At 45.5% G+C, this 27,974-nt stretch overlaps 3 protein-coding genes across 4 annotated transcripts; all 3 read right to left on the bottom strand.

The window, feature by feature from the left end:
• Nucleotides 1-467: 467 nt before the first annotated feature.
• On the bottom strand, nt 468-1,194 carry LOC123182547 (E3 ubiquitin-protein ligase ATL41-like). The gene has a single exon (XM_044595156.1). It carries the CDS (start codon nt 1,068-1,070, stop codon nt 642-644), a length of 429 nt encoding a protein of 142 aa, XP_044451091.1. The 5' UTR covers nt 1,071-1,194; the 3' UTR covers nt 468-641.
• Nucleotides 1,195-4,530: 3,336 nt separating this feature from the next.
• On the bottom strand, nt 4,531-5,807 carry LOC123182540 (probable E3 ubiquitin-protein ligase ATL44). Its single transcript, XM_044595149.1, has one exon. The coding sequence runs from the start codon at nt 5,652-5,654 to the stop codon at nt 5,190-5,192; it is 465 nt and encodes a 154-aa protein (XP_044451084.1). The 5' UTR covers nt 5,655-5,807; the 3' UTR covers nt 4,531-5,189.
• Nucleotides 5,808-19,225: 13,418 nt separating this feature from the next.
• On the bottom strand, nt 19,226-23,578 carry LOC123182534 (uncharacterized). Of its 2 annotated transcripts, XR_006492210.1 has the most exons (4): nt 23,128-23,578; nt 21,066-21,210; nt 20,406-20,618; nt 19,226-19,557 (listed from the first exon to the last, which is right to left on the bottom strand). XR_006492210.1 is itself a non-coding variant. In XM_044595144.1 (3 exons), exons 1-3 carry the CDS (start codon nt 23,429-23,431, stop codon nt 20,513-20,515), a joined length of 555 nt encoding a protein of 184 aa, XP_044451079.1. In that variant the 5' UTR covers nt 23,432-23,578; the 3' UTR covers nt 19,591-20,512. The 2 variants fall into 2 exon arrangements, 1 of the variants encoding a protein (XP_044451079.1); XM_044595144.1 differs by lacking the exon at nt 19,226-19,557 and having other exon boundaries at nt 19,591-20,618.
• Between the last annotated feature and the right edge of the window lie 4,396 nt (nt 23,579-27,974).

Here is a 27,974-nt window from a genome sequence, read left to right as displayed (position 1 = left end):
GTCAATCCATTGATAGAGAGAAAGATTTCCAACCATCGATAGCACGGTCCTTTCTTGTGGGTAAATGCGTCAATTTCTTTTCGAGAAAATGCAAAGCCTGCATGTTGATCCATTGATAGAGAGAAAGATTTCCAACCGTCGATAGCACGGTCCTTTCTTGTGGGTAGATGCGTCAATTTCTTTTTGAGAAAACACAAAGCTTGCGTGCCAATCTATTGATAGAGAGAAAGATTTCCAACCGTGCAAGCCCAAGACTAGGTTGACACAACAAAGCGATCAAGACAAGACCATGACCAGTGGCTGCTTGACACACAAACAAACTTCAGCCTAGCGGAAGCCATGCACACAAACACACAAGACACAAACCCCGCCACGAGTAGCAAGAATCCATCTTTGAAGAGGGCAAAGTTGTTCACCACGGCTCGCCATATTCCCTGTTTAGCCGAACATGCGCCAACATCCGTCCGCAAATACAGTAACAGTTTCTTTCTTTTCAAAATAAATGCAGCAACAAATTCATCTTATGACTATACGTACTCCATCTGTAACGAAATATAAAAACGTTTACATCACTATTTAATGATTTAAACGTTTTTATATTTATTTACAGAGAAAGTATCAATGAGCAAGCCCTAATAAAGCTAAACCATGTTATCGGCAGCTGACGGGGGCTCTGGCCCCGGCACGACATGCTCCCTGCAGAGCGGGCAGGTGCCTTTGCTCTTGATCCAGAGCGCAAGGCAGCCCCGGTGGAACACGTGCCGGCACGCCGTCACCTCGCTGCACTCCGCCCCGCCCACCAGCGCCTCCAGGCAGATCGCGCACACCACCACCGACGCCCCGACCGTCGTTCGTCCGTCCTCCGTATCGGCGGGGTACGAGAAGTAGACCAGCTGCTGCGGCTCCCCTACGACGACCCTCGCCAGCGCCGTCCTCCCATGCTGCGAGCCCGGCCACAAGCGCCTCCTTTCGTCCGCCGCGGCCTCTGAGCGGATGCAATAGATCACTATGCAGACGGCAACAAATGCCCAAATCAGGGTAACAAGGCCGCCCTGGATGATGATGTCCATCGTCGTCGTTCGCACTAGCGTCTAGCGTGGTCTGTTGGAAGTTGGAACTTCACCAAAGGATCGAAATCACAAACAGCTGGGCCAAAAACTTATAGCTAAGGGCTGTATCATAACCTTTTCTCCCTATTTTCTTAATTTTCACGGTTACATTGGTATTGTTGCCGGTGCATACATACACATTGTCCAGCCCAGATCAAACGTAGCCAAAGCCGACTCTGACGAGATTCCTTTTTTTTGTAAACCTCTGACGAGATTCCTAAACCTACTAGTACTTGGACATGGACTAGTACTACTCCCCTACACAACCACTATTTCAACTAAAAGAACGCCCGTGCGTTGCAACGGGGCCACGTTAACTTAAAGAGTTCAATATTACGACATTGGCGACCTTTTTTACCATCAAATCCTCACACACACACACACTCCCTCCCTCTTCCTCACTCTCTCTCCCCCTCTCCCTCTCTCTAACACACACACACATATCCATCTTATTGGGTACGGAACCATAATCCATCTATTTCACACACACACGCTAGTGCATAACAATATGGATTATGTGTATTATATTTGCCACCAGAACTGAGGGAATTAATTTCATGTAAATCGGCCAGTCACAGCTCCAAGAATACGTGGAGGAGGTGGCCCGGGTCAGCGTCGGCGCCGTCCGGCGCGGGCCACGGGCCCGCTTCCAAGTGCACGTGCAATGCACGTCTTCACAAATATTACAACCAGATGTGAGAAATCACATACTAACACGATGTTGCAATCAATTTTGAATTAAAGAAGCCAAAAGTATTTTTTCTTAAACAAGAATTCCTTATGCTGGAGTTTAAACAAACCCCACAATAGCCCTACTTATCACCTAATTAAGCAGATGCATGATTTATGAAGCGGATAAGAAATCATGTTAACTTGGAACTAAAATTCCAACAAAAGAGTGAGGAATAAACCTTTTTATCATTGCTCTGAAGTCTGAACCTCCCCCTATTTGTTAGTGAAATGTGAGTATGCTTAGAAGATAATAATTTCTTATGCAACATATGCTTTTACATCCGAAAGAGCTACAAAATATGTTGATCTACCTATGTGCACTTCCTAAACCAAGCGGATAAAATTAGGTGATAAGTAGGGCTATGCAAAATCACATCAATATAAGAAAATATCCCATCAATACTTGATTGATTGCGATTTATTTTTTATATGGTAACTAATCTGATCATCAATATTTGATTGATTGTGATTTATTTTTTATATGGTAACTAATCTGATGGGTTTATGTGGGTGGTGAAGCGAAAAGGAAAGCTACGCATTTTTTTAGTCAGTAGAGATGATTGATGATAAGAAAGGGAAAATCACATCAATATAAGGAAATATCCCATCAATACTTGATTGATTGCGATTTATTTTTTATACGGTAACTAATCTGATCATCAATACTTGATTGATTGCGATTTATTTTTTATATGGTAACTAATCTGATGGGTTTATGTGGGTGGTGAAGCGAAAGGGAAAGCTACGCATTTTTTAGGCAGTAGAGACGATTGATGATAAAAAAGGGGAGATCACATCAATATAAGGAAATATCCCATCAATACTTGATTGATTGCGATTTATTTTTTATATGGTAACTAATCTGATCATCAATACTTGATTGATTGCGATTTTTTTATGGTAACTAATCTGATGGGTTTATGTGGGTGGTGAAGCGAAAAGACAGGTGGGAGGGAGACGAAATAAAACCAGCGAAATAAAACCAACGAAAGTGGTGAGACGAAATAAAAACCAGCGAAAAATAACCGACGGACTATTCGTAGATTTTTTTGGTTCGTCTGTCTTGGTGCGACGGGATGTTAGGGCCTGGAGTGCGTGGGGGCGGGCGGGGGACTCGGCTTGAGGTTTTTTTTTGGTTTTATGCGGCTTAGCGTGAGACGGGAGGTTGGGCGTGTACGGGACTCGATCGCGGGGTTTTCCTTGGTTTTTCGCGGCTGAGAGGAAGGTGGGAGGAAGTACCGAAGAAGTACCAAAAAAGACCGGGTGAGGTGGGACGAAAATAAAACCCGGAACGCGACCTACCAACTGAGACATTAGGAGTAGAGATTACGTCGGTTCAAATTCGCTTAAAACTAATTTGACCAAAGCAAATTTATGACCAACAATTTCCTCCTAGTTTTGATTTCCAGTCTCCTTGATCTTGACTTTTTCTAACAATGTACGGATGCAGACACTCACACACACATCCCTATGGAGCATACAAATGCACATTCTACCCCTATGAGCACCTTCGAGTGACTGAGTCAACACATTATCTTGAGAATGAAAGAGTCGCCACACACCTTTATAGTCGACAGAAACGTCTCCTCCCACTGAACCCACATCGCCGGTAGGCCTAAAATAAATACAGAAAAATGCGAACACCAATGTCAAGTTTAGGACTTAAACTCTGGTGAGCTGGAGATACCACTGTCCTACTAACCATCCAACCCACAGGTTGGTTCCCTCCTGGTCTTGACTCGTTGAGAATTCACATCTTGCCGATTTATAGATGTCGGTCCACGACAAATCAAATTATTGGCTAGATTGTTCGTCGCAATATCTCGTTCAATTTTGGTTTAGCGAATTTACAAACCATCTGGATTACCACTACTAATCTTGTAAAATACACCACCTTGCAGGTTACATCATCCACTCTAGCGAGATATATGCTGGCTACCTCGTGGGTTACATCATCTACTCCAGCTTCATGTAGAGACATGGCCTCTTAGAAAAGATCCACCTTCGTTGGTTTGTCGCCCCCATATATTTGAACTTGATATTCTTGCCAAGACACGTAAATGGGCGTGCTTTATCTTCAACAAATCCTTAAAGACGAGCACTTGGACATGAGGACGACACATAGAGACAATGATGGCCGAACGTGCTAACTCGCATGACTAGCTGATTAGTTTAACACCCCCGCTAAGTTATTCTTGATGAATTTCCGACGCTAAACCTCGGCACCATTGCTGCCATCAAGGATCGTGTAGCATCGCCTTGCCGACCAGAGTTGTCGCCTTCCACCTTGTCACTTCACAAATGATGATCATCTGATCCTCCTGGTCACTACACCACGAGCAACGCTACACGCGCGAGCTATTTTTTACGGGATCAACGGACTGGCTAGATTGGCATGCTTTGATTGCGTAGAATAATGGTGAGGGGCCCACCCCCACTGAAAATCAGGGGGGGGGGGGAGGAGGATTAGTTTGGAATATGCCCGTAAAACCCAGTAACCAGTCCATGCGTTTAGAATTTTCGCTACACCACCTATCGACTATACTGTCAGTCCCAGTCCGCTAGTAGGGTCGCCTCCCAAGTCAAGATCATCTTTAAATCTTTGACATTTTTCTGAGGCAAACTGTTGAAACTTCAGCACTAGATCGATCACATCAAAGGCAAACGCAAAAAACTTGTAGCCGCGGGCACGTATCGTCCCCCTCATCAACTTAATTCCTTTCTTAATTTTCACGGTTACAATTGTATGTTGTCTACTAATAAGTTCCCGACATGAAGAAAAAATGGCATGTTGTCTATGTACATATACATGTGGTCCAGCGTCGACCATGTTGAAATATATTGCCGGCCTCTCTCTATCAGTTCGAACTTTTGAATGAGCTTGCTAAGCATGAATTCTATATGGTATTTAAGCCAAAATGTCTTGAGTTGAAGACACTGCGGCCTACATTGATCCCACCTCTAATCTAAAGACTAAATACTCTTTCCGTCAGTTTGGACTTTTGGAGCAATTGACTGATTCACGGATTCAGTATGATAGCCGAGCCAGAAAGTCTTGAGTTTAAAACCCTGCCAACGCAGTATTAAGCTCAAGACCTCCTGGCTCGTCTCTAACTAAATCCCTCTCTCCACCTACGCCAGCCAAAGTCTCTAACTCGTCTCTGCCTGCGTAGGGATTCAGCGAGGCTTCACCAAACATGTGATGTGTATGCGTGCATGCATGCAGAACGGACACTAGATCCACGTATGTGATGGGCGCTTTGGTTGATCTGAAAGGGTAGCAAACAACAGCTTCATCATCCGTCGGCAAGAGCCAGACCTAGACCCCGCACCCAGCTAAGTATAAAGCTAAACCATGGCCTCGGCAGCCGTGATGGGTTCTGACCCTGCCACGACAAGCTCCCTGCAGAGCGGGCAGGTGCTCTTGCTCTTGATCCACAGCGCGAGGCAGCCACGGTGGAACACGTGCCGGCACGCCGGCACCTCGCTGCACTCCGCCCCGGCGACCAGCGCCTCCAGGCAGATGGCGCACACCACCACCGACGCTCCGGCCGTCCCTCCGCCGCCCTCCGCGTCGGGCGCTGCGGGGTACGAGAAGTAGACCAGCTGCTGCGGCTTCCCCACGACGACCCGCGCCGCCGGCGCCGGCCTTTGCCGCTGCGAGCCCGGCCACCTCCCCCTCCATCGACCCGTGGGGGGCACGTTATGTCCTTGTTCCACCACCTCTGCAGCTGGTGCCATGCACCAGATTAGGCAGACGCCCAATGCCGCGACGAGGATAGCAACGAGGGCCATCATGTCCTGCCACATCATCGTGCTCGTTCGTTAGGCACGCGAAAGCTGCGGGACGCCCCAGCTAGCGTGGTGAATCGGGACGTACGCACGCGCGTACGTGGAGATTGGCTCCTCCGCCTCTTGTGTGTTTGGCCGGAGATTTCTTTCTTGCAATACAATATAGGAGCAGTTTTCCATGATCAGGATCAGGAGTATATATATCAGCAACAACGGGCGGTGGTCGGGATCTGATTTGTAGGCGGAGTCACACGTTAACTCGATCTGTATCCGGAACGGAAAACAGCGTCGGCACTTTAGCAATCTCACACGTAGGTTTTTTTTTTTTTTTTTGCAATCTCGCGTTGGGTTGCCCTTTGACGTCATTTGGGCTGGGCTTTAGTGTGTTGGCATCAGTTGCTTGTCGGCATTCAGTTGCGTGTCTAAATGTATTTGCGAATGGGACAAAAATGGGTCGAGCCCGAGTTGCGTGTCGGCAGTGGACTTACAACTAGGACAAAAATGGGTCAGACACCTTATTGCGTATCGAGGCTGGAGTTTTATTTGGGGCAAAATTGGTAAGAACCCTTGTTGCCTTTGCTGGTTTCCTTTGTCAGACCAAGGTGCTAGTCTTTAAGAACCAACATGTGGCTCAACAATTAGGAGGATTGTTATATCCTTAGCCCCCTAGAGATCAAACTCCAGGTTTGACATATGTGTATCTCATAAAGACAAAATATTCTTTTAATGGGAGGCGACATTTCTGCCGATAGTGAGGCATTTGTGGTGATTTAGTAAACCTCAAGACCCATCGGCTCAGTTTCTCAAAAACCCTCTTAGGGGTAAGGTTTGTGTGTGATTCATCGAGGTGAGTGTATGCGCATGTATATGAGCGTCTACCTCTATATTGTGTTTCTCGAAAAAAAATGTTAGTTGGTATAAATAAGCACTTCAAATACAATGCATTGGGAGTGCCCTTAAGGAGAGTAAAATAAGAAAAATACATGAGAGATAGTAATGGGTTTACTTTCTCAAATTATAACAACAAACATTTTCGTGGGTTTATCATCTAGACATGACCTCAGCAACTTAGTTTATTTTTTTTCAAATGTTTTACAAGCTTTGCAGCATAATTTCATTTGGTTTTCACCATAACATCTTTGTTTTCTTTCACCTTATGGTTTCTCATAGACCATTCCTCGGCAGCTGAGAGCGGCTCTGGCCCTGTCATGATGACTTGCCTGCAGAGAGGGCAGGTGCTCTGGCTCCTCATCCATAGCGCGATGCAATCCCGGAAGTGTACACGTGCCTGCACACCGGCACCTTACTGCACTCCTTTTCGTCCTCCAGCGCATCCAGGCAGATCACGCAGACCTTCTTCGACACCCCCTCAATTCGGCATCCTTCTCCGTGGCGGCGGCCGCAGAGCACAAGACCCTAGTTGTGGTTTCTCCATGACCACCGGCTCTGGTGCTTGATCCACCGGACTATTGTAACTCAACTAAGAATTGAAGTGAAAAATCCACTAAGAAAATCTAATGTGAATCCACTAAGGATTACAGTGTAAATCAACTAAGGATTACAATGTAGATCCACTAAAGATCCACCATCAAATGAAAAAAGAGTAACTAACCTATAGCAATGTAAATCCACTAAGAATTACACTAATAAATAACCAGGGAAGTCCACAAGAGCAATCTCACATTTTCATAGTAAAAACTAGACAAGAATGACATGGACAATCTATAGCAATCTCACAGTTACACAAGAACATAGCTGAATTTACAAAAATAAATAAATAGGAGAGCTAGGATATTCACAGTCACACTACACCACTAATGGTGTTCCGTGCCATTATGATCACTTTGGCGAGGTGTTGTGGCGGTGGCGGTGTGACCAATCATGGATAGTGGCCCTAATCCAGTGGGCAGGGATGGAGGTGCACGATATTACGGATGAAAATCTTGCCCGTCTTCGGTCGGTGTTGGTGGCGACGGTGCCTGTGGGTGTCGTTCCCTTTCTTCGAGGCGTCGCGGAGGTGTGTCGGCATCTCCTCCATTCTCGCTTGGGTTGTTGTCTCCGGGCGAAAGCCTAGGTCCATTTTCGGATCAGCGATGGCGGCGTCATGGCGCCGTGACTCTGTTGGGAGCATCGCATGGGAGACATGGCTTGGAGTTATGTGATGTGGTTCTCTGGTGCTCGCCGCTGGTCCAAGTAGATCTTCATCGGCGCAATGTACGTCGTTGCCGGTGAGTCAAAGACGACGGCTTTTTGGGACCAACCGAGTCCCGCCACCCACTCGCAATCTCCTTTTAGGCATTCATGGGTGGTTGGTGCATTGGCAAGGAAGGTCCAGTTGCAGTTGTTGCTCTTCGAGGTAATCGGTGTTCGTCGAGACGCGGCTTTGAAGTTTTTCTTAGGGCAGGCACCTTGTGTTGTGTTGTAATGTGTGGGGTGGTGTTTGTTGGGGAATGTAGCAATAATTCAAAAAAATTCCTACGTGTCACCAAGATCAATCTAGGAGATATTAGCAACGAGAGAGAGGGAGTGCATCTTCATACCCTTGAAGATCGCTAAGCGGAAGCGTTACAAGAACGCGGTTGGTGAAGTCGTACACGCAGCGATTCACATCACGGTCGATTACGATCTAAGCGCCGAACAACGGCGCCTCCGCGTTCAACACACGTACAGCCCGGTGACGTCTCCTCCTTCTTGATCCAGCAAGGGGAGAGGAGAAGTTGAGGGAGAACTCCGACAGCACGATGGCGTGGTGGTGCTGGAGCTCGTGGTTCTCCGGCAGAGCTTCGACAAGCGCTACAGAGGAGGAGGAGGAGGTGTAGGAGATGGGGAGGGGCTGCACCAGAGGAAGGGTGCGGCTGCCCTCTCTCTCCCTCACTATATATAGGGGGAAGGGGGAGGAGGAGGCGCCCTAGGGTTCCCTAGGGGAGGGGCGGCGGCCATAGGGGAAACCCTAGATGGGTTTGGGCGCCCCCACCCCTAGGAAACTTGCCCCCCAAGACGGGAGGGGTGGCTGCCCTAGGGGAGGCGCCCCCACCTCTCCAGGTTACATGAGATGGGGTGGGAGGGGCGCTCATCCCCTTAGTGGGATGATGTGCCCCCTCCCCTTGGCCCATAAGGCCCCCCAACGCTTGCGGGGGCCTCCGGAACCCCTTTCGGACATGCTGATCGTCACCCGGTACCCCCGGAACAATTCCGGACTCCAATACCCTTCGTCCAATATATCGATCTTCACCTCCGGACCATTCCGGAACTCCTCGTCATGTACGGGATCTCATCCGAGACTCCGAGCAACCTTCGGTAACCACATACTATTTCCCATAACAACTCTAGCGTCACCGAACCTTAAGTGTGTAGACCCTACGGGTTCTGGATACCCATGCATACATGACCGAGACATCTCTCCGATCAATAACCAACAGCGGGATCTGGATACCCATGCTGCCTCCCACATGTTCCACGATGATCTCATCGGATGAACCACAATGTCGGGGATTCAATCAATCCCGTATACAATTCCCTTTGTCTATTGGTATGTTACTTGCCCGAGATTCGATCGTCGATATCCCCATACCTCGTTCAATCTTGTTACTGGCAAGTCTCTTTACCCGTTCCGTAACGCATGATCCCGTGACCAACTCCTTAGTCACATTGAGCTCATTATGATGATGCATTACTGAGTGGGGCCCAGAGATACCTCTCCGTCATACAGAGTGACAAATCCTAGTCTCGATTCGTGCCAATCCAACAGACACTTTCGGAGATACCTGTAGTGCACCTTTATAGCCACCCAGTTACGTTGTGACGTTTTGTACACCCAAAGCATTCCTATGGTATCCGGGAGTTGCACAATCTCATGGTCTAAGGAAATGATACTTGACATTAGAAAAGCTTTAGCAAACGAACTACACGATCTTGTGCTATGCTTAAGATTGGGTCTTGTCTATCACATCATTCTCCTAATGATGTGATCCCGTTATCAATGACATCCAATGTCCATGGTCAGGAAACCATGACCATCTATTGATCAACGAGCTAGTCAACTAGAGGCTTACTAGGGACATATTACGATCTATGTATTCACACATGTATTACGGTTTCCGGTTAATACAATTATAGCATGAACAATAGACAATTATCATGAACAAGGAAATATAATAATAACCATTTTATTATTGCCTCTAGGGCATATTTCCAACAGGCTCCCACTTGCACTAGAGTCAATAATCTAGTTCACATTGTTATGTGATTAACACTCATAGTTCACATCGCCATGTGACTAACACCCGAAGAGTTTACTAGAGTCAATAATCTAGTTCACATCACCATCTGGGGTTTCCCTTGTGGCCGCCGCCCCTCCCCTTGGGAACCCTAGGGCGCCTCCTCCTCCCCCTTCCCCCTATATATAGTGAGGGAGAGAGAGGGCAGCCGCACCCTTCCCCTGGTGCAGCCCCTCCCCTCTCCTACACCTCCTCCTCCTCTGTAGCGCTTGGCGAAGCGCCGCCGGAGAACCACGAGCTCCATCACCACCACGCCATCGTGTTGTCGGAGTTCTCCCTCAACTTCTCATCTCCCCTTGCTGGATCAAGAAGGAGGAGACGTCTCTGGGTTGTACGTGTGTTGAACACGGAGGCGCCATTGTTCGGCGCTTAGATCGGAATCGACCGCGATGTGAATCGCTGCATGTACGACTCCACCAACCGCGTTCTTGTAACGCTTCCGCTTAACGATCTTCAAGGGTATGAAGATTCACTCCCTCTCTCTCGTTGCTAGTATCTTCTAGATTGATCTTGGTGACACGTAGGAATTTTTTTGAATTATTGCTACGTTCCACAACAGTGGCATCATGAGCTAGGTCTATGCGTAGATTCTATGCACGAGTAGAACACAAAGTAGTTGTGGGCGATGATTTGGTCAATTTGCTTACCATTACTAGTCTTATCTTGATTCGGCGGCATTGTGGGATGAAGCGGCCCGGACCGACCTTACACGTACACTTACATGAGACTGGTTACATCGACTGACATGCACTTGATGCATAAGGTGGCTAGCGGGTGTCTGTCTCTCCCACTTTAGTCGGATCGGATTCGATGAAAAGGGTCCTTATGAAGGGTAAATAGCAATTGGCATATCACCGTTGTGGTTTTGCGTAGGTAAGAAACGTTCTTGCTAGAAACCCATAGCAGCCACGTAAAACATGCAACAACAATAAGAGGACGTCTAACTTGTTTTTGCAGGGTATGCTATGTGATATTATATGGCCAAAAGGATGTTATGAATGATATATGTGATGTATGAGATTGATCACTTGTAATAGGAATCATGACTTGCATGTCGATGAGTATGACAACCTGTAGGAGCCATAGGAGTTGTCTTAATTTATTTACGACCTGCGTGTCAATGAAAACGCCATGTAATTACTTTACTTTATTGCTAACCGTTAGCCATAGTAGTAGAAGTAATAGTTGGCAAGACAACTTCATGAAGACACGATGATGGAGATCATGGTGTCATGCCGGTGACGATGGTGTTCATATCGCACCTCGAAGATGGAGATCAAAGGCGCAAGATGATATTGGCCATATCATGTCACTTTATGATTTGCATGTGATGTTTGTCATGCTTACATCTTATTTGCTTAGAATGACGGTAGCATAAATAAGATGATCCCTCACTAAAATTTCAAGAAAGTGTTCCCCCTAACTGTGCACCGTTGCGAAGGCTCGTTGTTTCGAAGCACCACGTGATGATCGAGTGTGATAGATTCTAACGTTCGAATACAACGGGTGTAAGCCAGATTTACACATGCAAAACACTTAGGTTGACTTGACGATCCTAGCATGTACAGACATGGCCTCGGAACACAAGAGACCGAAAGGTCAAACATGAGTCATATAGCAGATATGATCAACATGGAGATGTTCACCGTTGATGACTAGTCCGTCTCATGTGATGATCGGACACGGCCTAGTCGATTCAGATCATGTATCACTTAGATGACTAGAGGGATGTCTATCTGAGTGGGAGTTCATTGAATAATTTGATTAAATGAACTTAATTATCATGAACATAGTCTAATTTGTCTTTGCAAATTATGTTGTGGATTAATAGCTCGCGCTTTAGCTCTTTGTTTTAATACGTTCCTAGAGAAAGACTAAGTTGAAAGATATTGTAAGCAATTGTGTGGACTAGGGCCGTAGTCTGAGGATTGTCCTCACTGCTACACAGAAGGCTTCTGTCCTTGATGCACCGCTCGGTGTGCCAACCCCTCTGGCGTCGTCTGTGGATGTTGTGAACATCTGGTGGACACGTTATGATGACTACCTGATAGTTTAGTGCGCCATGCTTTACGGCTTAGAGTCGGGGCTCCAAAAGCGTTTTGAACGCCATAGAACATATGAGATGTTCGAAGAGCTGGAATTGGTATTTCAGGCTCATGCCCGTGTCGAGAGGTTGAGACCTCTGACAAGACCTTTGCCTACAAGATGAAGGAGAATAGCTCAGGCAATGAGCATTTGCTCAGAATGTCTGTGTACTTCAATCACTTGAATCAAGTGGGAGTTAATCTTCCAGATAAGAGAGTGATTGACAAAAGTTCTCCAGTCGCTATCACCAAGCTACTAGAGTTTCATGATGAACTATAACATGCAAGGGAAGTTAATCCCGGAGCTGTTCGTCGTGCTTAAGGCCGTAAAGGTAGAAATCAAGAAGGAGCATCAAGTGTTGATGGTTAACAAGAGCACTGGTTTCAAAGAAGGGCAAGGGCAAGAAGAGAAACTTCTTGAATGGCAAGCCAGTTGCCGCTCCAGTGAAGAAACCCAAGAACCCAAACCCAAGACAAAGTGCTTCTATTAGGGGAACGGTCACTGGTAGCGGAACTGCCTCAAATACTTGGTAGATAAGAAGGCTGTCAACTTCAACAAAAGTATATTTGATATATGTGTGTTATTGATGTGTACCTTACTAGTACCCCTAGTAGCACCTGGGTATTAGATACCGGTTCATTTGCTAATATTGGTAACTGGAAACAAAAGCTATGGAATTAATGGAGACTAGCTAAGGGCGAGGTGACGATGTGTGTTGGAAGTGTTTCCAAGGTTGACGTGATCACCATCACACGCTCCCTCTACCTTCGGGATTAGTGTTGAACCTAGATAAATATTGTTTGCATTGGTGTCTACGTTGAGCATGAACATGATTAGATCATGTTTATTGCAATACAGTTATTCATTTTTAAGTCAGAGGATAATGGTTATTCTGATTACATGAATAATACCTTCTATGGTCATGCACCCAATGTGAATGGTTTATTGAATCTGGGTCGTAGTTATACACATGTTCATAACATTGATGTCAAAAGATGTAGAGTTGATAATGATAGTACCACTTTCATGTGGCACTGCCGCTTAGGTCATATTGGTGTAAAGCGCATGAAAAAACCTCCATGCTAATGGACTTTTGAAGTCACTTGATTTTGAATCACTTGACACATGCGAACCGTGCCTCTTTGGCAAGATGACTAAAACCCCATTCTTTGAAACAATGGAATGGGCAAGTGACTTGTTGGAAATCATACATGCTGATGTGTGAGGTCCGATGAGTGTTGACGCGCGCGGTGGATATCGTTATTTTCTCACCTTCACTGGTGAATTGAATAGATATGGATATATTTACTTAATGAAGTATAAGTCTGAAATGTCTGAAAAGTTCAAGAAATTTCAGAGTGAAGTTGAGAATCATCGTAACAAGAAGATCAAGTTCCTTCGATCTGATCAAAGGGAAAGTATCTGAGTTATGAGTTTGGCAACCACTAAAGACAAGGTGGAATCATTTCACAGTTGACACCGCCTGGAACACCATAGCATGATGGTGTGTCCGAACGTCGTAATCGAACCTTATTGGATATGGTGTATGATGTCTCTTACCAATCTACCGCTATTTTGAGGGGTTATGCATTAAAGACAATTACATTCACTTTAAATAGGGCACCATCTAAGTCCGTGGAGACGACACCGTATGAATTATGGTTTGGCAAGAAACCAAAGTTGTTGTTTCTTAAGGTTTGGGGCTACGATGCTTATGTCGGTAGGCTTCGGTTGGAAAAGCTCGAACCCAAAGCGGAAAATTGTATCTTCATAGAATACCCAAAGAAGACGATTGGGTATACCTTCTATCTTAGATCTGAGGGCAAGGTGTTTGTCGCTAAGAACATGTCCTTTATCGAGAAAGAGTTTCTCTCGAAAGAATTGAGTGGGAGGAAGATAGAACTTGATGAGGTTGTTGAACCTTCACTTCAACCAGAGAGTAGCGCAGCATAGAAAGATGTTTCTGTGGCAACTACGTCAGTTGAAGAGAAAGCTAATGATGATGATCATGAAGCTTCAGATCAAATTACTATCGAACCTCGTAGGTCGACAAGGGTGTGTACAACTTCTCAGTGGTAACCCTGTCTTAAAGGTCATGTTGTTGAACAACGATGAACCTATGAGCTATGAAGAAGCGATGGTGTCAGTCAATGAGTTCTAGGGTTTGATCATGTTATGCCTACGAGAGAAGTGTCAGTCAACGGGTCTGCAACATTCAGATCTGTGTGTTCTTCGCAAATCTCTATTTCATATTGTAGATGTTGCTACTATGCTCCACTTGGAGCTATTCCAAATGGTTGCTCCACTATACGTATCCGGTTTGCTACTCAGAGTCATCCGGATAGGTGTTAAAGCTTGCATCGATGTAACTCTTTACGCCGAACTCTTTATCACCTCCATAACCGAGAAACATTTCCTTATTCCTAAGGACAATTTTGACCGTTGTCCAATGATCCACTCATGGATCACTCTTGTACCCCCTTGCCAGACACGTGGCAAGGCACATTGCGGTACACATCATGGCATATCGTATAGAGCCTATGGCTAAGGCATAGGGGACGACTTCCGTCCTTTCTCTTTCTTCTGCCGTGGTTGATGTCTACTACACAACCTTCTTCTTGTAGACATTGTTGGGCCTCCAAGTGCAGAGATTTGTAGGACAGTAGCAAATTTCCCTCAAGTGGATGACCTAAGGTTTATCAATCCGTAGGAGGCGTAGGATGAAGATGGTCTCTCTCAAGCAAGCATGCAACCAAATGACAAAGAGTCTCTTGTGGCCCCAACACACCCTATACAATGGTAAATTGTATAGGTGCACTAGTTCGGTGAAGAGATGGTGATACAAGTGGTATATGGATGGTAGATAATAGTTTTTGTAATCTGAAAATATAAAAACAGCAAGGTAACTAATGATAAAAGTGAGCGTAAACGATATTGCAATGTGTTGAAATAAGGCCTAGGGTTCATACTTTCGCTAGTGCAAGTTCCCTCAACAATAATAACATAATTGGATCACATAACTATCCCTCAATATGAAACAAAGAGTCACTCCAAAGTCACTAATAGCGGAGAACAAACGAAGAGATTATGGTAGGGGTACGAAACCATCTCAAAGTTAATCTTTCCAATCAATCCGTTGGGCTATTCCTATAAGTGTCACAAACAGCCCTAGAGTTCGTACTAGAATAACACCTTAAGACACAAATCAACCAAAACCCTAATGTCACCTAGATACTCCAATGTCACCTCAAGTATCCGTGGGTATGATTATACGATATGCATCACACAATTTCAGATTCATCTATTCAACCAAACACATAGAACCTCAAAGAGTGCCCCAAAGTTCCTACTGGAGAATCACGACGAAAATGTGTGCCAACCCCTATGCATAGGTTCATGGGTGGAACCCGTAAGTTGATCACCAAAACATACATCAAGTGAATCACGTGGTATCCCATTGTCACCACAGATACGCACGGCAAGACATACATCAAGTGTTCTCAAATCTTTAAAGACTCAATCCGATAAGATAACTTCAAAGGGAAAACTCAATTCATTACAAGAGAGAAGAGGGGGGAGAAAACATCATAGGATCCAAATATAATATCAAAGATCGCGATACATCAAGATCGTATCACCTCAAGAACACGAGAGAGAGAGAGAGAGAGAGAGAGAGAGAGAGAGAGAGAGAGAGAGAGAGAGATCAAACACATAGCTACTGGTACATACCCTCAGCCCCGAGGGAGAACTACTCCCTCCTCGTCATGGAGAGCACCGGGATGATGAAGATGGCCACCGGAGAGGGATTGCCCCCTCCGGTAGGGTGCCGAAACGGGTCTAGATTGGCTTTCGGTGGCTACGGAGGCTTCTGGCGGTGGAACTCCCGATCTATTGTGCTCTCGAATGTTTTTATGGTATATGGAGATATATAGGCAGAAGAAGTACGTCAGGGGGGTCACGAGGGGCCCACGAGGGTGGAGGGCGCGCCCAGGGGGGATGGGCGCGCCCCCCTACCTCGTGGCCTCCTCGAAGCTTCCCTTACTATGAGTGAGTACCACTTACTATGAGTGATGTGAAATCGCCTCCCATGTGGTAGTTGGGTGTATGGGCTTGTCTAGGACAGAAAATCAACCGTTTAACCAGCAACAGCTTTGTTGTGACCTTATTAGCACACACTTTGGAGAACATTGTGATAATGAACATAATCCAAAGTTGTTTCTGTACAACCATTTCTTTCACAAAATGAAAGTCAATTTACATATGTTTCGTGCAAGCATGGTGATCGCCGGTTGAAGCTTTTTCGATCGGGTGAAGATTTTCCCATGCCGGTCACAACATTAGTCAAAGCCGGTTCCAGCACGTGGTGACCACGGTTCCAACATTTGTCGATGCCGGTTCCAACACGTGGTGACCACGGTCGCAGCATCTGCCCATGCCGGTTCCAGCACAAACTGGCCGCGGTTGCAACATCACAAGAGGTTTGGTCGCAACCATGTGTCCAGCTCGCCGCGGTTGCCGACACAGCTTGTCGACCCCATGGTTCAAACACCACAAATCGCCGCCGCAGGTCGCCTTGGATGCAGTTTGTCGGTCGCAGGTGACTAAGGATGTGGCAGCGGGTTGTAGCAACGATGGCGGACGGCGCCACGCTCGCTGCAACCGGAAATCGAAGGAGGAGGAGGAGGAGGAGGAGGGGCTGCCAGCTTGGAGGGGGGCGCGCAGTCATAGTGTTGGTAGCAAGGAGCAGCGCGAGGTGTGCCAGTGGGATATAGCAGAGAAATTTGGGGACAGGAAGAAGAGAATGAGGTGCGAAAAAGATAAAACGAATCTGTCAGTTGATGGGCCTACATAGCAGACGTGGCTCTCCCTGCAACCAATCAGACGCGGGCGAGCGGGAGCGGCCGGCCGGGCATTTCGTGGGTCGGTCAGATGCAAATGTTTCCCCATTGTATGACGCAACAAAACAATCTAATAGTCAGCGAGTCGACCGAGACTTGACTAAAACTCAGTCGACTGAGTTTCAGCAAACCCTTTTCTATCGATAGAAATCGAAAAGGGAGCTGTCTTTATAAAAAAATTGAAACTATGTTCACAAGCTCTGGAACGTAGTTTTCCTTTGGTGTGCACCGCAACTCCGGATGTCTTCTCTCCTAGCTAGACCATTGCTTCGGCTGCCGAGAGCGGCTCAGACCCCGGCACGATGAGCTCCCTGCACAGCGGGCAGGTGCTCCGGCTCCTCATCCACAGCGCGATGCACTCCCGGCAGTACACGTGCCCGCACGCCGGCACCTTGCTGCACTCCATCCCGTCCACCAGCTCGTCCAAGCAGATCGCACAAACCTTCTCTGACGCCCCCCTCACTCCGCCCTCCTCCGCCGCGACGGAGTACATGAAGTGCCCCAGCCGTGGCTTCTCCGCAACGACGGGCTCCGGCGTAGGCGCCGCAGTCCTCTCGTGCTGCTGCTCGGGCCTCGCGTCCCTTCAACTCGGACCTGCGGCGGCGACGACCGGCGGCCTGGGCGAAGGCAGCGACGTGTCGCTCCTCCTTCGGCCCTCGGCCGCCTCCGGTCCACTACAGCAGCAGGCGGCGCAGCAGACAAGCACACAGGACAGCCCGACGCTGCAAAATGCGACGATGGCAATCAGCGAGCCGTCGTCCATGGCAGTGGTTGACACGTTTGGTCGCCCAGGGCGTGGAGATTATTTGTAGTCTTGTACGGCTCTGGCCGCCGGCCGGGGGTCTCTTATGGAGCAGCAACAACGGTACCCTACGGACACCCTATATAACGCGTACGTACAGTAGAGGGCGAGCCCGACATGGATGCCAATACGTCGGTGAGTAATTGGATTGGCATGCCATGTTAGAGCATCATTTTTTGGAAAGTGTGATTCACAAAGGCAACACAAACAGCCCCGGCCGGTACCTGAGAAATCTCATGTGTCGTGCACCTGAGAAAATATGGAGTTACATGGACATCACACACTATATATACTAGTCAATGTATACGTGCAATGTACGTTAATTTGGAAGTATTTTAAGTGCATGCGAATATTAAGTAGTATACTAGTCAATGTGTACGTGCAATGCACGTTAATTTAAAAGTGTATTATGTGCATGAGGATATTGAGTAGGATATTATTTGCTTGTTATTATGCGATTAGCACTATATTTGGCATGAAATTAACTGCACGCTAAACGTGTTGAGTGCTCGACATTGAAGCAGTCTAGGTCGTTGGATTGACATGATTTGATGGCCGAGATTAATTGGATCTGCCACTTTGGGTCTTTTTATATTGGCATAGGTACACACACCGGAAGTTAGTTCTTCATCCATCATAAGAATATATCTCAAGTGAAGAGCTAACACTAGTAGAAAAATTGCTCTAATAATTGCCATCTACCACATATCGACTATGCCGAGATTCACATGGATTCCTGGGTATGCTTCATGCATTTGGAAGACATCGAGTACTTAAATAGAAGATATCAAATAGTTGAATCTCGCGTTGCATAAACATTCCTCGATAAAAGTTTCTGCATCGAAGTTTTTCCTACAAATCAAGCTCTTCTGCCAGTAATATGCCCCGTCATGACCTCTTTCTGTTATCGTGTTTGTCTTGTCCCGTTTGCGTGACCGTTATGCCTCGGAGGGCTAAAATCGAAGTTGGCAGTGGATTTAGATGGTTTGGAATAGTAGGCGAGATGTGGGTCAACTTTGGTCGGGTGATGTGACATCCACTTTATTTAACATTTTCAGTTATTTAACATCATTTTATTGTTTGATGAAAAATTATTTGTCTCATTTACTACGAAGATACTCACAAGGAGTTTGCGCGAGATAAATTGTCAATACACATGAAAAGTTGTGGTAAACTTGCTTTTTGTTTGCAAACGAGCCGTGGTGTGTGATGTCTTTTTATTCCGACAAAAAGTGCCATGATTGATTTGTAGGCCTCGCTTTGCCATCTTTATAGAGAGGCCACACACGAGCCTCGGCGGGAACAGGACAACCCCTGAGAGAGCTCACGGGTTCGGCTCCTCTGCAGTCACGTTATTACTGCACGGGTACTGTACCAACCCACATCAGCCATCCATTTAAATCTGACGGCTCTCATTACCCCCACTTGATTCTGTTAATAAATGGAAACAAACAGCTAATTATGTGGTAGAAAATCTCGTACGGCTGCAGGATTGCCGCCAAACAGAACCTGGTGCCAAACAAAACACACCCTGATAACCTCCTTGGCGCCAAACAGCGATCTCTTTGCCTTTGTCCCGCTCATCTTCCTCGTTCCTCCTGTTCGTCCTTGTAAAATAATATGACAAAGGTACGTTGATCTGTGATCTGTATGTTGACCGGTGATCTGTACGTGGAGCAGATCAACTCCCTTTTGCCCTATCTTTCTTCTGATTGTCCTCCATGTTCCGAGCGCAACCAAGGCAAGCTAAGGAGACGAACCCCGGCACAGATCAACTCCCTTTTGCCCTATCTTTCTTTTGATCGTCCTCCATGTTCAGAGCGAAACCAAGGCAAGCTGATCCGTAGGCGATAAAGATTCTCCTAGCAACAAAAAAGAAGACAATTAATCTGAAGGTATGTCACATATGCTCTGATTGTATTCATGTTCTCAAGGCACAAAATTTGTAGATTGAGTTTGCTATGCTACTATTTTCTTAATGGAGGATGATAAGGGCAAGATGCAAAACTTATTTTCTGCATCTTTTAGATTATGTTAGAGTGAAAAAAATTTAATAGAAGTGATCTCAATTGTTTTGGACAAGCTCAAGATAAAATGCATGAATGTATTCAAATATTTGCTTGTAAGACAGATGATTTGCTCATCAAGTCTTGGGATTTCCAAAACATGACAGGAGATTAATGCAGATGGTCTCCCTTTTGTTGTCCTTCTCCTAGCAACAAAAACGAAGAGAAAGTCTAATGGAGAATATGACTAGCTGTAATGAGGATGCTAACAGGTACCGACAATTTTGTTAAATTCTCAGGTTATATCACCTTATGATTGTAGTGTAAACATACAAACAAATAAGTTATGTGTAACTTTTATAGGACAAATGTGGTTCCTAGTTGGATGCCTCAGATTGGTATGAAATTCAATTCCACAAAAGAGGCTTGGAACTTTTGGACATGTTATGGAGGTCATATTGGTTTTGATGTAAGGATAAATTATGAAAACAAGAGCAAACTCGATGGAGTAATCACCTCAGCAAGATATGTTTGTTCCAATGAGGGCTACAGAAGAAAAGACAAAAGGGATAATAATACAAAGCGTCCTCGTGCAGAAACAAGGACCGGCTGCAATGTTCGAATGGGAATTACTATAGACCGAGAAGCACGAAATTATGAGGTGCATGAGTTAGTTGTTGAACACAACCATGTCTTGCAATTACCTGGGACAAGCCACTTGATGCCATCACAGAGGAAGATTTCAGCCTTGCAAGCATTTGAAATTGAAACAGCAGATGATTCAGGAATTGTACCGAGAAAATCCCATGAGTTAGCAAGTCGCCAAGTTGGCGGTCCACTGAACCTTGGCTACACATGTCGTGATCGCAAGAACCACTTGAGAACCAGGCGACAAAGGGACTTGATGTATGGTGAAGCTGGAAGTATGCTCAAGTATTTTAGAGATAAAAAGAATGAGAATCCTGCATTTGAATATGACATGCAACTAGATTGCGATGAAAATATAGCAAATATCTTTTGGGCTGATGCAAGGATGATAATTGACTATGCTCATTTCGGTGATGTTGTTACCTTCGATACAACATTTGGGACAAACAAAGAGTACAGACCCTTCGGTGTGTTTGTTGGTTTCAACCATTTCAGAGAAATGGTCATTTTTGGTGCTGCACTTTTATATGATGAGACATTTGAATCATTCAAATGGTTGTTCAACACGTTCCTATCAGTGCATAACAAAAAGCAACCAAGAACAATCTTTACTGATCAAGATGTAGCAATGGGTAATGCAATTCAGGCAGTATTTACCGAAGCATGGCATGGATTGTGCACTTTTCACATAATGCAAAATGCCATCAGGCACTTACCTCATAAGAAAAAAGACGAGGATGGACCAAATGTAGTTGCTGATTTCAGTGCTTGCATGTACAAGTATGAGGAAGAGGAAGCCTTTGAAGACGCTTTCAATGCCATAAGAAGCAATGTGGAAACACAAACTTGGTTGGACAGCATCTACAAAGTAAAAGAGAAATGGGCAAGATGTTACATGAGAAATGCTTACACTATAGGCATGAGAAGCACACAATTAAGTGAGAGCTTGAACAGTGACTTGAAAGACCATCTAAAGTCTGGTCTTGACATCCTTCGGTTTTTCAAGCACATAGAGAGGGTTGTGCAAGGAAAAAGAGATAACGAGGTAAATGAGGAATATGAGTCTAGGAAAAAATTACCTAGAGTCAGAATGAGGACTCCTATGGTAATACAAGCAAGCAAAGTTTACACGCCACACATATTTGAAGATTTTCAGAATGAATATGAAAGATCCATCTCAGCATACATCAAGCCATCGGTACAACACAATGTTTATACTATTGCGATTGCAAGTCTTGACCAAGAATTTTCATATGAAGAAGAGTGCAAAGTTCTTGTAGACTATGAAGAGCAAAAGGTTCTATGCAATTGTGGGCAATTTGAAAGAGTTGGTATATTGTGTAGTCATGCTCTAAAAGCCCTTGACGTCATGAATATTAAATATCTTCCAGGCCACTATATTTTGAAGCGATGGACTCGAGAAGCACGAAGTGGAACTATTCAAAACAGTCATGGAAACATTGTTTTGGAAGACCCTAGATCGGAAGATAGGCAACAGTTGAAGTTTTTCATGCACGATTTCCATGGCATAGCTTCCCAAGCAGTTGAATCAAAAGAGTGCATCAAACTAGTAGATGATGCTTTGAGGATTCTTAGGAAGCAAGTTGAAGAAAAAGCTCCTACTACTACATGCACAACTGAAGATATATCTAAAGAACCTGAGGATTGTCTACAGGCCGCTTGCCTAAAGAAAAAAGAAATTCCGAAGAAGAATTCGAGACGAAAGAAATCATGGCTTGACAACCAGCACCCCAATAAAAAGAAGAAGGAGACAAATACAGTTGTACCAAAAAATCAAACTCATCCGGTAAATGTCTTACACCTATCTAATGAGAGTACTTGCTAAAAAACACTAATATAGAAACAACTTAATATAGACTAATATTTGCTCGGTTTTCTTTTCATAGAGAAGAGATAATGACATTCCACTGGCACAATACCAATCACCTAAAGAGCAAATGGCTGGAACAAGTGCAAATGGATTGCAAGAGTATGGGCACTATGCTCGTTTATTGATGGTATTTCACTTATCATGTCTAAAATTCCTTAAATTCAGTGTTAGGCAATATGATTTCTTGTCTAATCAGTTATGTCTCCCTTTAATTTCAGAGTGAAGCCGGTGATCTTTGGGACTTGCAAAACTATCATGGGATATGACAATAGGTTGATGCATGTGTGTTGTGCTGTCTTGTTAGATCGACAGATGATGCAGAATGGATAATTGAATCGGCACACATAAGGCGCAATCAGTTGATCGTTGATTGGTCGTCATTTCCAATCAGTTTAATTTCAGTTAACTCTTGGTTTATGAAGACATGCACAATCAGTTTAATTTCAGTTAGCTGCAACACTGATCTGTTGAGTGCTCATCATTTTTAATATTTCCAGTAACATAGCTACAGATATGTACCGAAGTATGTTTTTTTATCTCCATATAGGGTGTACAATCAGATACAACATGGACTGCTAGTAGCCTAGTACCACTAGTTGATTATAAGCATGGGCACTACTTCTTCAGCTAGTGATCTGAATAATTTGACAGAGACGCAAGTGACCACAAAGTTACTGAAATTAAACTCAGTACACATGCATGTACCTCTACTGGCTACTGACTAATCATATGGCCGTGAAGAATTAATGGATGATCAAACAATCACATGCTCTCACTTGCTCTGCTTTCACTCTTCTAACATCAAGAAAGCAGCAGTACAAGACGAACAAACAATCAAGAAAGGAAGAAATCAGTTCTAATTAACAGGCTAACAGCAAGTAATTCACCTGCTGCGTGACGACCATTAGGTTCTGCTATCGGGGCTTGGTCGCTTGGCCGGGCAGGAGGGTTGTTTTTCCATTGGATTTGACCGGATTTGGCCGGAGACGCGCCGCTGCCGCCAGACGCTTCCTGCGGCCGAAGAATCTTGGGGCGCCCATCATGGAGGGTGTCACAACGGTCGAGGAAGCGCGGCGGCCCAGGCATGCCCCTCCTCGCCTTCCAGGTCGCTGCTTGCCGTCGTCGTCGGGCTCGTTGAGCTCGCCGTTGTGCGGCAGCAGCGTCCCAGGTCGATTCGCGCAGCACCTTCATCCCCCGGCCATTCCTTGCAGCAGCCGGTAGAAGCCATGGGGCACGGGGATGGATAAGAAGCAGCGCAAAGAGGTGAGCCTATGAAGGAAAAGGCATCGCCGGAGCAGTAGAGGCTGACCGGATTAGCTTGCATTGGGGAATAACAGTGGCCAGGCCTCTCTAGAGGAAGGAGATAAGACAGAGAGAGGCGAACAGTGTGGCGTGTGGGTCTTTTTTATTTTTTTATGAGTGGCCGGTGCGAGGTTTGTCACACAGCGATTGAGCCATTGGATTAAAATGAACGATGGATCCTAGCAGCTACAGCACGCGTGCAGTAATAACGTGACTGTAGAGGAGCCGAACCCCGAGAACCACTCCCCGAGTTACTCCGAGCGAAGAGACAACAACTCTCGGCTATACCCTTACCAATGTGGGGGTACCGCGGAATTCTCATCCAGACAATTATCACGTACGACATTTCTACATTTTTCCGTCTTAATTTTTCTCTAACATGCTTCGTCGTCTATATGCTAACTGGTTAGTTCCATGGCCTACTTGGCTCCGGCATCGTAATCCTCGCGTGTGCCACTTACGGAGACGATATTGACAACGAAGTTAGGCGATATTCACTACAGAAAAAACTACCTTTGCCATTCTGGCTGTTTGCCGAGTGCATTTTATCGCGCACTAGGTAAACAGGGCTTTTTACCAAGTGACAAGATAAACAATACTCAACAAAAGAGTAAAACTCGATAAAGACTTTGCCAAGAGTAATTCGTCTTTCATCGAGTACTCTGGATATTCGGCAAAGAGGCAGATCGCAGTGATCAGAGGTTGAGCTCATGCGTCTTCAAGTAACCGAAACTAATTAGCCACGAGGGAGCATGCATGCACAAGCAAAGCTAGTCCTAGCCAGACTAACCAGCTAAACAATGTCGCCGGCAGCCGCCGGCGCGATGGGTTCCCTGCAGAGCGGGCAGGTGCTCTTCTTCTCCAACCACAGCGCGATGCAGCGCCGGTGGAACACGTGCCGGCACGCCGGCACCTCGCTGCACTTCTCCCCGGCCGCCAGCTCCCCCAGGCAGATCGCGCATACCTTCTCCGGCGACCCGCTCCCGCCGCCGCCCGCCGCGGCGGAGTGCCGGAAGCACCCCGGCCTCCACGGCTCCCTTCTTCGGCCCGTGGCGGTGGCGGCCACGTTCTCTGGCGCTGGCGCTGGCGCTTCCGCTGGTTTCCGGCAGAGGTAGATCGCGCAGCAGAAGAGCGCCGACACGGGCAGCCAGAAGGAGAGGCTGATGATGAACCCGACGAGGAAGGCCATCGTCGCTCGGGACGCAGAGAGATTGATTCCTTAGAGTTTGGGCGGGGTATGAACAGCAGCATGCATGTGCCCTAATAACAGGAAGAGGAAGGGAATGCGTTTTTCTTCTCTTCGAAATTTTGGAAGGTATGATTCATCACAAATTTATGGTAACGCAAACAAATTGATCGGGTACTTTGACGAAACATGCCATCTTGCGTACTCCTTCCGCTTCAAAACTAATAACCAAGTCTATGTAAAAATGGAACAATATCTACAATACCAGATTAGTTCATTTTAGACTCATTATAGAATATATTATCGTACTTAATATTACAGATCTCAACATAGTTTTTCTACCGAAAAGTCTAACGCCCACATGTGTGGGCGTTTGCATCTCGCCCACACGCGTGGATCCGCATCCGTGTGTGAGCGCATGAATCTTGGCATGTTTCTAGTGCCACGTAGGACTGGGCTGGTGTGTGGGCATTCACCCGGTCGCCCACACGGACGCTTCACCACACGGGAAGGGCTGGTGTGTGGGCGTTCAACAGTTTGCCCACACGCCACTTTGCACTCACGCACAAGGGCTGGTGTGTGGGCATTTGCCATCTCGTCCACAAGTTCGTCTCATCTCCCACACCCAAGTTGCCACTTGCCATGTGTTTTGCAGTGCACATGGCAACTGTTCTAGTGTGTTTTATAAGCAGGTGGCAACTCTCACTTTTTTCTTACCCGAACATCTCAGTTGCCATGTTTTTTGCATGGTACACGACAACTGCCCTAATGTGCTTGTAAGCAGATGGCAACTCTCTCTTTTTTACCCGAACATGTTGTTTTGCCATGTCTTTTTTAGCGCTGCACGGCAACTGCCTAGTGTTAGTAGGTGGCAACTTCGAAGGTTTTCAAATCATGACAACTGTAGTAAACCAGACCATACATGGCAACTGCCTAGTGTTAGTAGGTGGCAAACCCCTAAAATTTTCAAATCATGGCAACTATAGTAAACCTGACCATACATGGCAACAGCCGCAGTTGCCCAAAAATGGCATCTGGAACTTTTGACATGAGATGGCAACTGCAGTTGAGCAACCATGGCAACTGTAGTTGTCCGACATGGCAACCGTAGTTCAACGACATGGCAACTGCAGTTTAACGAACATGGACGAGGATCTGGACCATGGCAACTACGAGCGCGCGGTGACTATCACGCAGGGCGTGCGGGATCACGAGGTACGAGGCCTGACGTACGGGGCGTGTGGGCTCTATCTTTTTTCGCCCACACGCACGTGTGTGAGAGGGATCGGGAGGGAAAAAAGAAATGTATGGGCATTACTTGTTTTGCCCACACGTAAGTGTGTGGGCTGTTTCTCTTATACACCACACAAAATGTGTGGGCAGACTCCCTAACATCCACACGTGTGGCACTTATCGGCGTCCTTTTCTATAGACTTGGCCAAAAAAATTTTGTGCAAAAAGGACCTTGATCAATTATAAAAGCTCACTTGAGTAAAAAGCACATCAAACATAATAAAAATTATATTGAGGACCACTGAACGATCATTACGACCGCCAGAACGAGTCGGCGACACTCCTCTATCGTCACTCCCTTACCGGAGCTAGCCTGATCTTGATGGTGACAGCCGAAAAGTCTTTCGTGCACGTGACCCTAAGGACCTGCGCCCTGACCACACTTTTCACCATTGAACCCTTAAATTGATTTGAAGCTTCTTACACCAACTCTCGCCATCACACACACACGCGAGAAATCCTAATGTTGCCGTCCCAAGGAGACAACAAGAATATATGCTAGAGCTCCCTCGACTCCGCCCCAGCGGGCAAACTTGCGGAGGATCAACTCCCAAAAGACAGCAATGAAACAAAAGAAATATCCTAAGCTAAACTATTAGCCAGGGTCGAAGCAATGTGATCCCCCATCCCTGCCATCGGTTGTCTGAGCGACATGCAGAGGGGAGGCGGATCCACTGGCTCGCCGATGAAGTCCGGAGGTGACAAGTGCCCTAGCCATTCTAGTTGTGAGAGGGGAAGAGTCATGAAGTGTTTTAGAATTTATCAAACTTAAACACATGGTTGGCTTGGTACAAACATAAAACTTCAATTAATTTGAAACAAAGGGCGTAATTGCTATAGTATATGTCCGGGGTTTCTAGGTCAGACCTAAATAAACACGAGTTCAGTGGCAACCATGGTTGTTTCTTTATGTGGGAAAGACTTTACGATATTTATTTATTTTGAACCGGGAAAGACTTACGATGAGCGGCTTAATCATATTTTTTAGGACCGCTGGTGATCGTTCATTCCAGCGAACAACTGCCTCTCTCGCGATTACCGCGCGACCCAGTTGGCCTAGTAAGCACGCGGGGAAAATGGTCTAGGCCCATTTTAGTTTTTATGGAAAGAAAATGGCATCAACCAAAAAACTAATACAGAAAAAGCATAGAAACATAAATTTACAAATTACCATGCTACACTTTATAAAACTGTCATCCTCTGATTTAAAATTTAACCATGGTGTATCCAAAACAAATGTGTCATGGTATCTGCAAAAAATAAAAATTGCCATGCTCTAATTTGTAAAACAACATAACTGATACAATGACAACTTCGACAGGAAATATATATTTTATCTAGATAAATCCAATAAATTTGCCATGGTCCAAAGACAAAAAAATTTTGTAAAAGACAAGAAAAATTGCCAAGGTCTAATTAATAAATTGACATGCTCTAATTGAAAATTTTCCATGGCCACATTAATAAAATTGAGATGGTAAAACTGAATATTTTGACATGGTCCAAAATAAATAAATTTGACATGCTACCTAGAAAACTACCACTGTGTAAATTGCCATGCTACATAAATAATCATATTGTCATGGTACCTACAACAGAACTACCATGGTGTAATTAATAAAATTGCCATGGACTAATTGATTTTTTACCATGGTTTAAATAATGAAATTGCCATGCTACATATAATAAATTGCACATGACAAGTTTAGAAAATTTCTCCTCCAAAAAGCATGGCAACTTTTGGGATTTGTAAAGGGTACATGGCAAAAATTATAAAATTGCACATGGCAAGTTTAGAAAATGAATTCTAAAAAACATGGCAACTTTTAGGATTTGTAATGTGCACATGGCAAAAATTAGGGATTGTTGTTCTTTCAAAGATGTGAAATTTTAGGAACTTTCAGATTTTTTTGGGCCAAAATTTAACCATATAAGAGTATATATAAAGTTTAA

Source organism: Triticum aestivum, chromosome 1A, assembly GCF_018294505.1.
Source record: "Triticum aestivum cultivar Chinese Spring chromosome 1A, IWGSC CS RefSeq v2.1, whole genome shotgun sequence".
Taxonomy (NCBI): domain Eukaryota; kingdom Viridiplantae; phylum Streptophyta; class Magnoliopsida; order Poales; family Poaceae; genus Triticum; species Triticum aestivum.
This window is presented reverse-complemented; position numbering and strand designations above follow the sequence as displayed.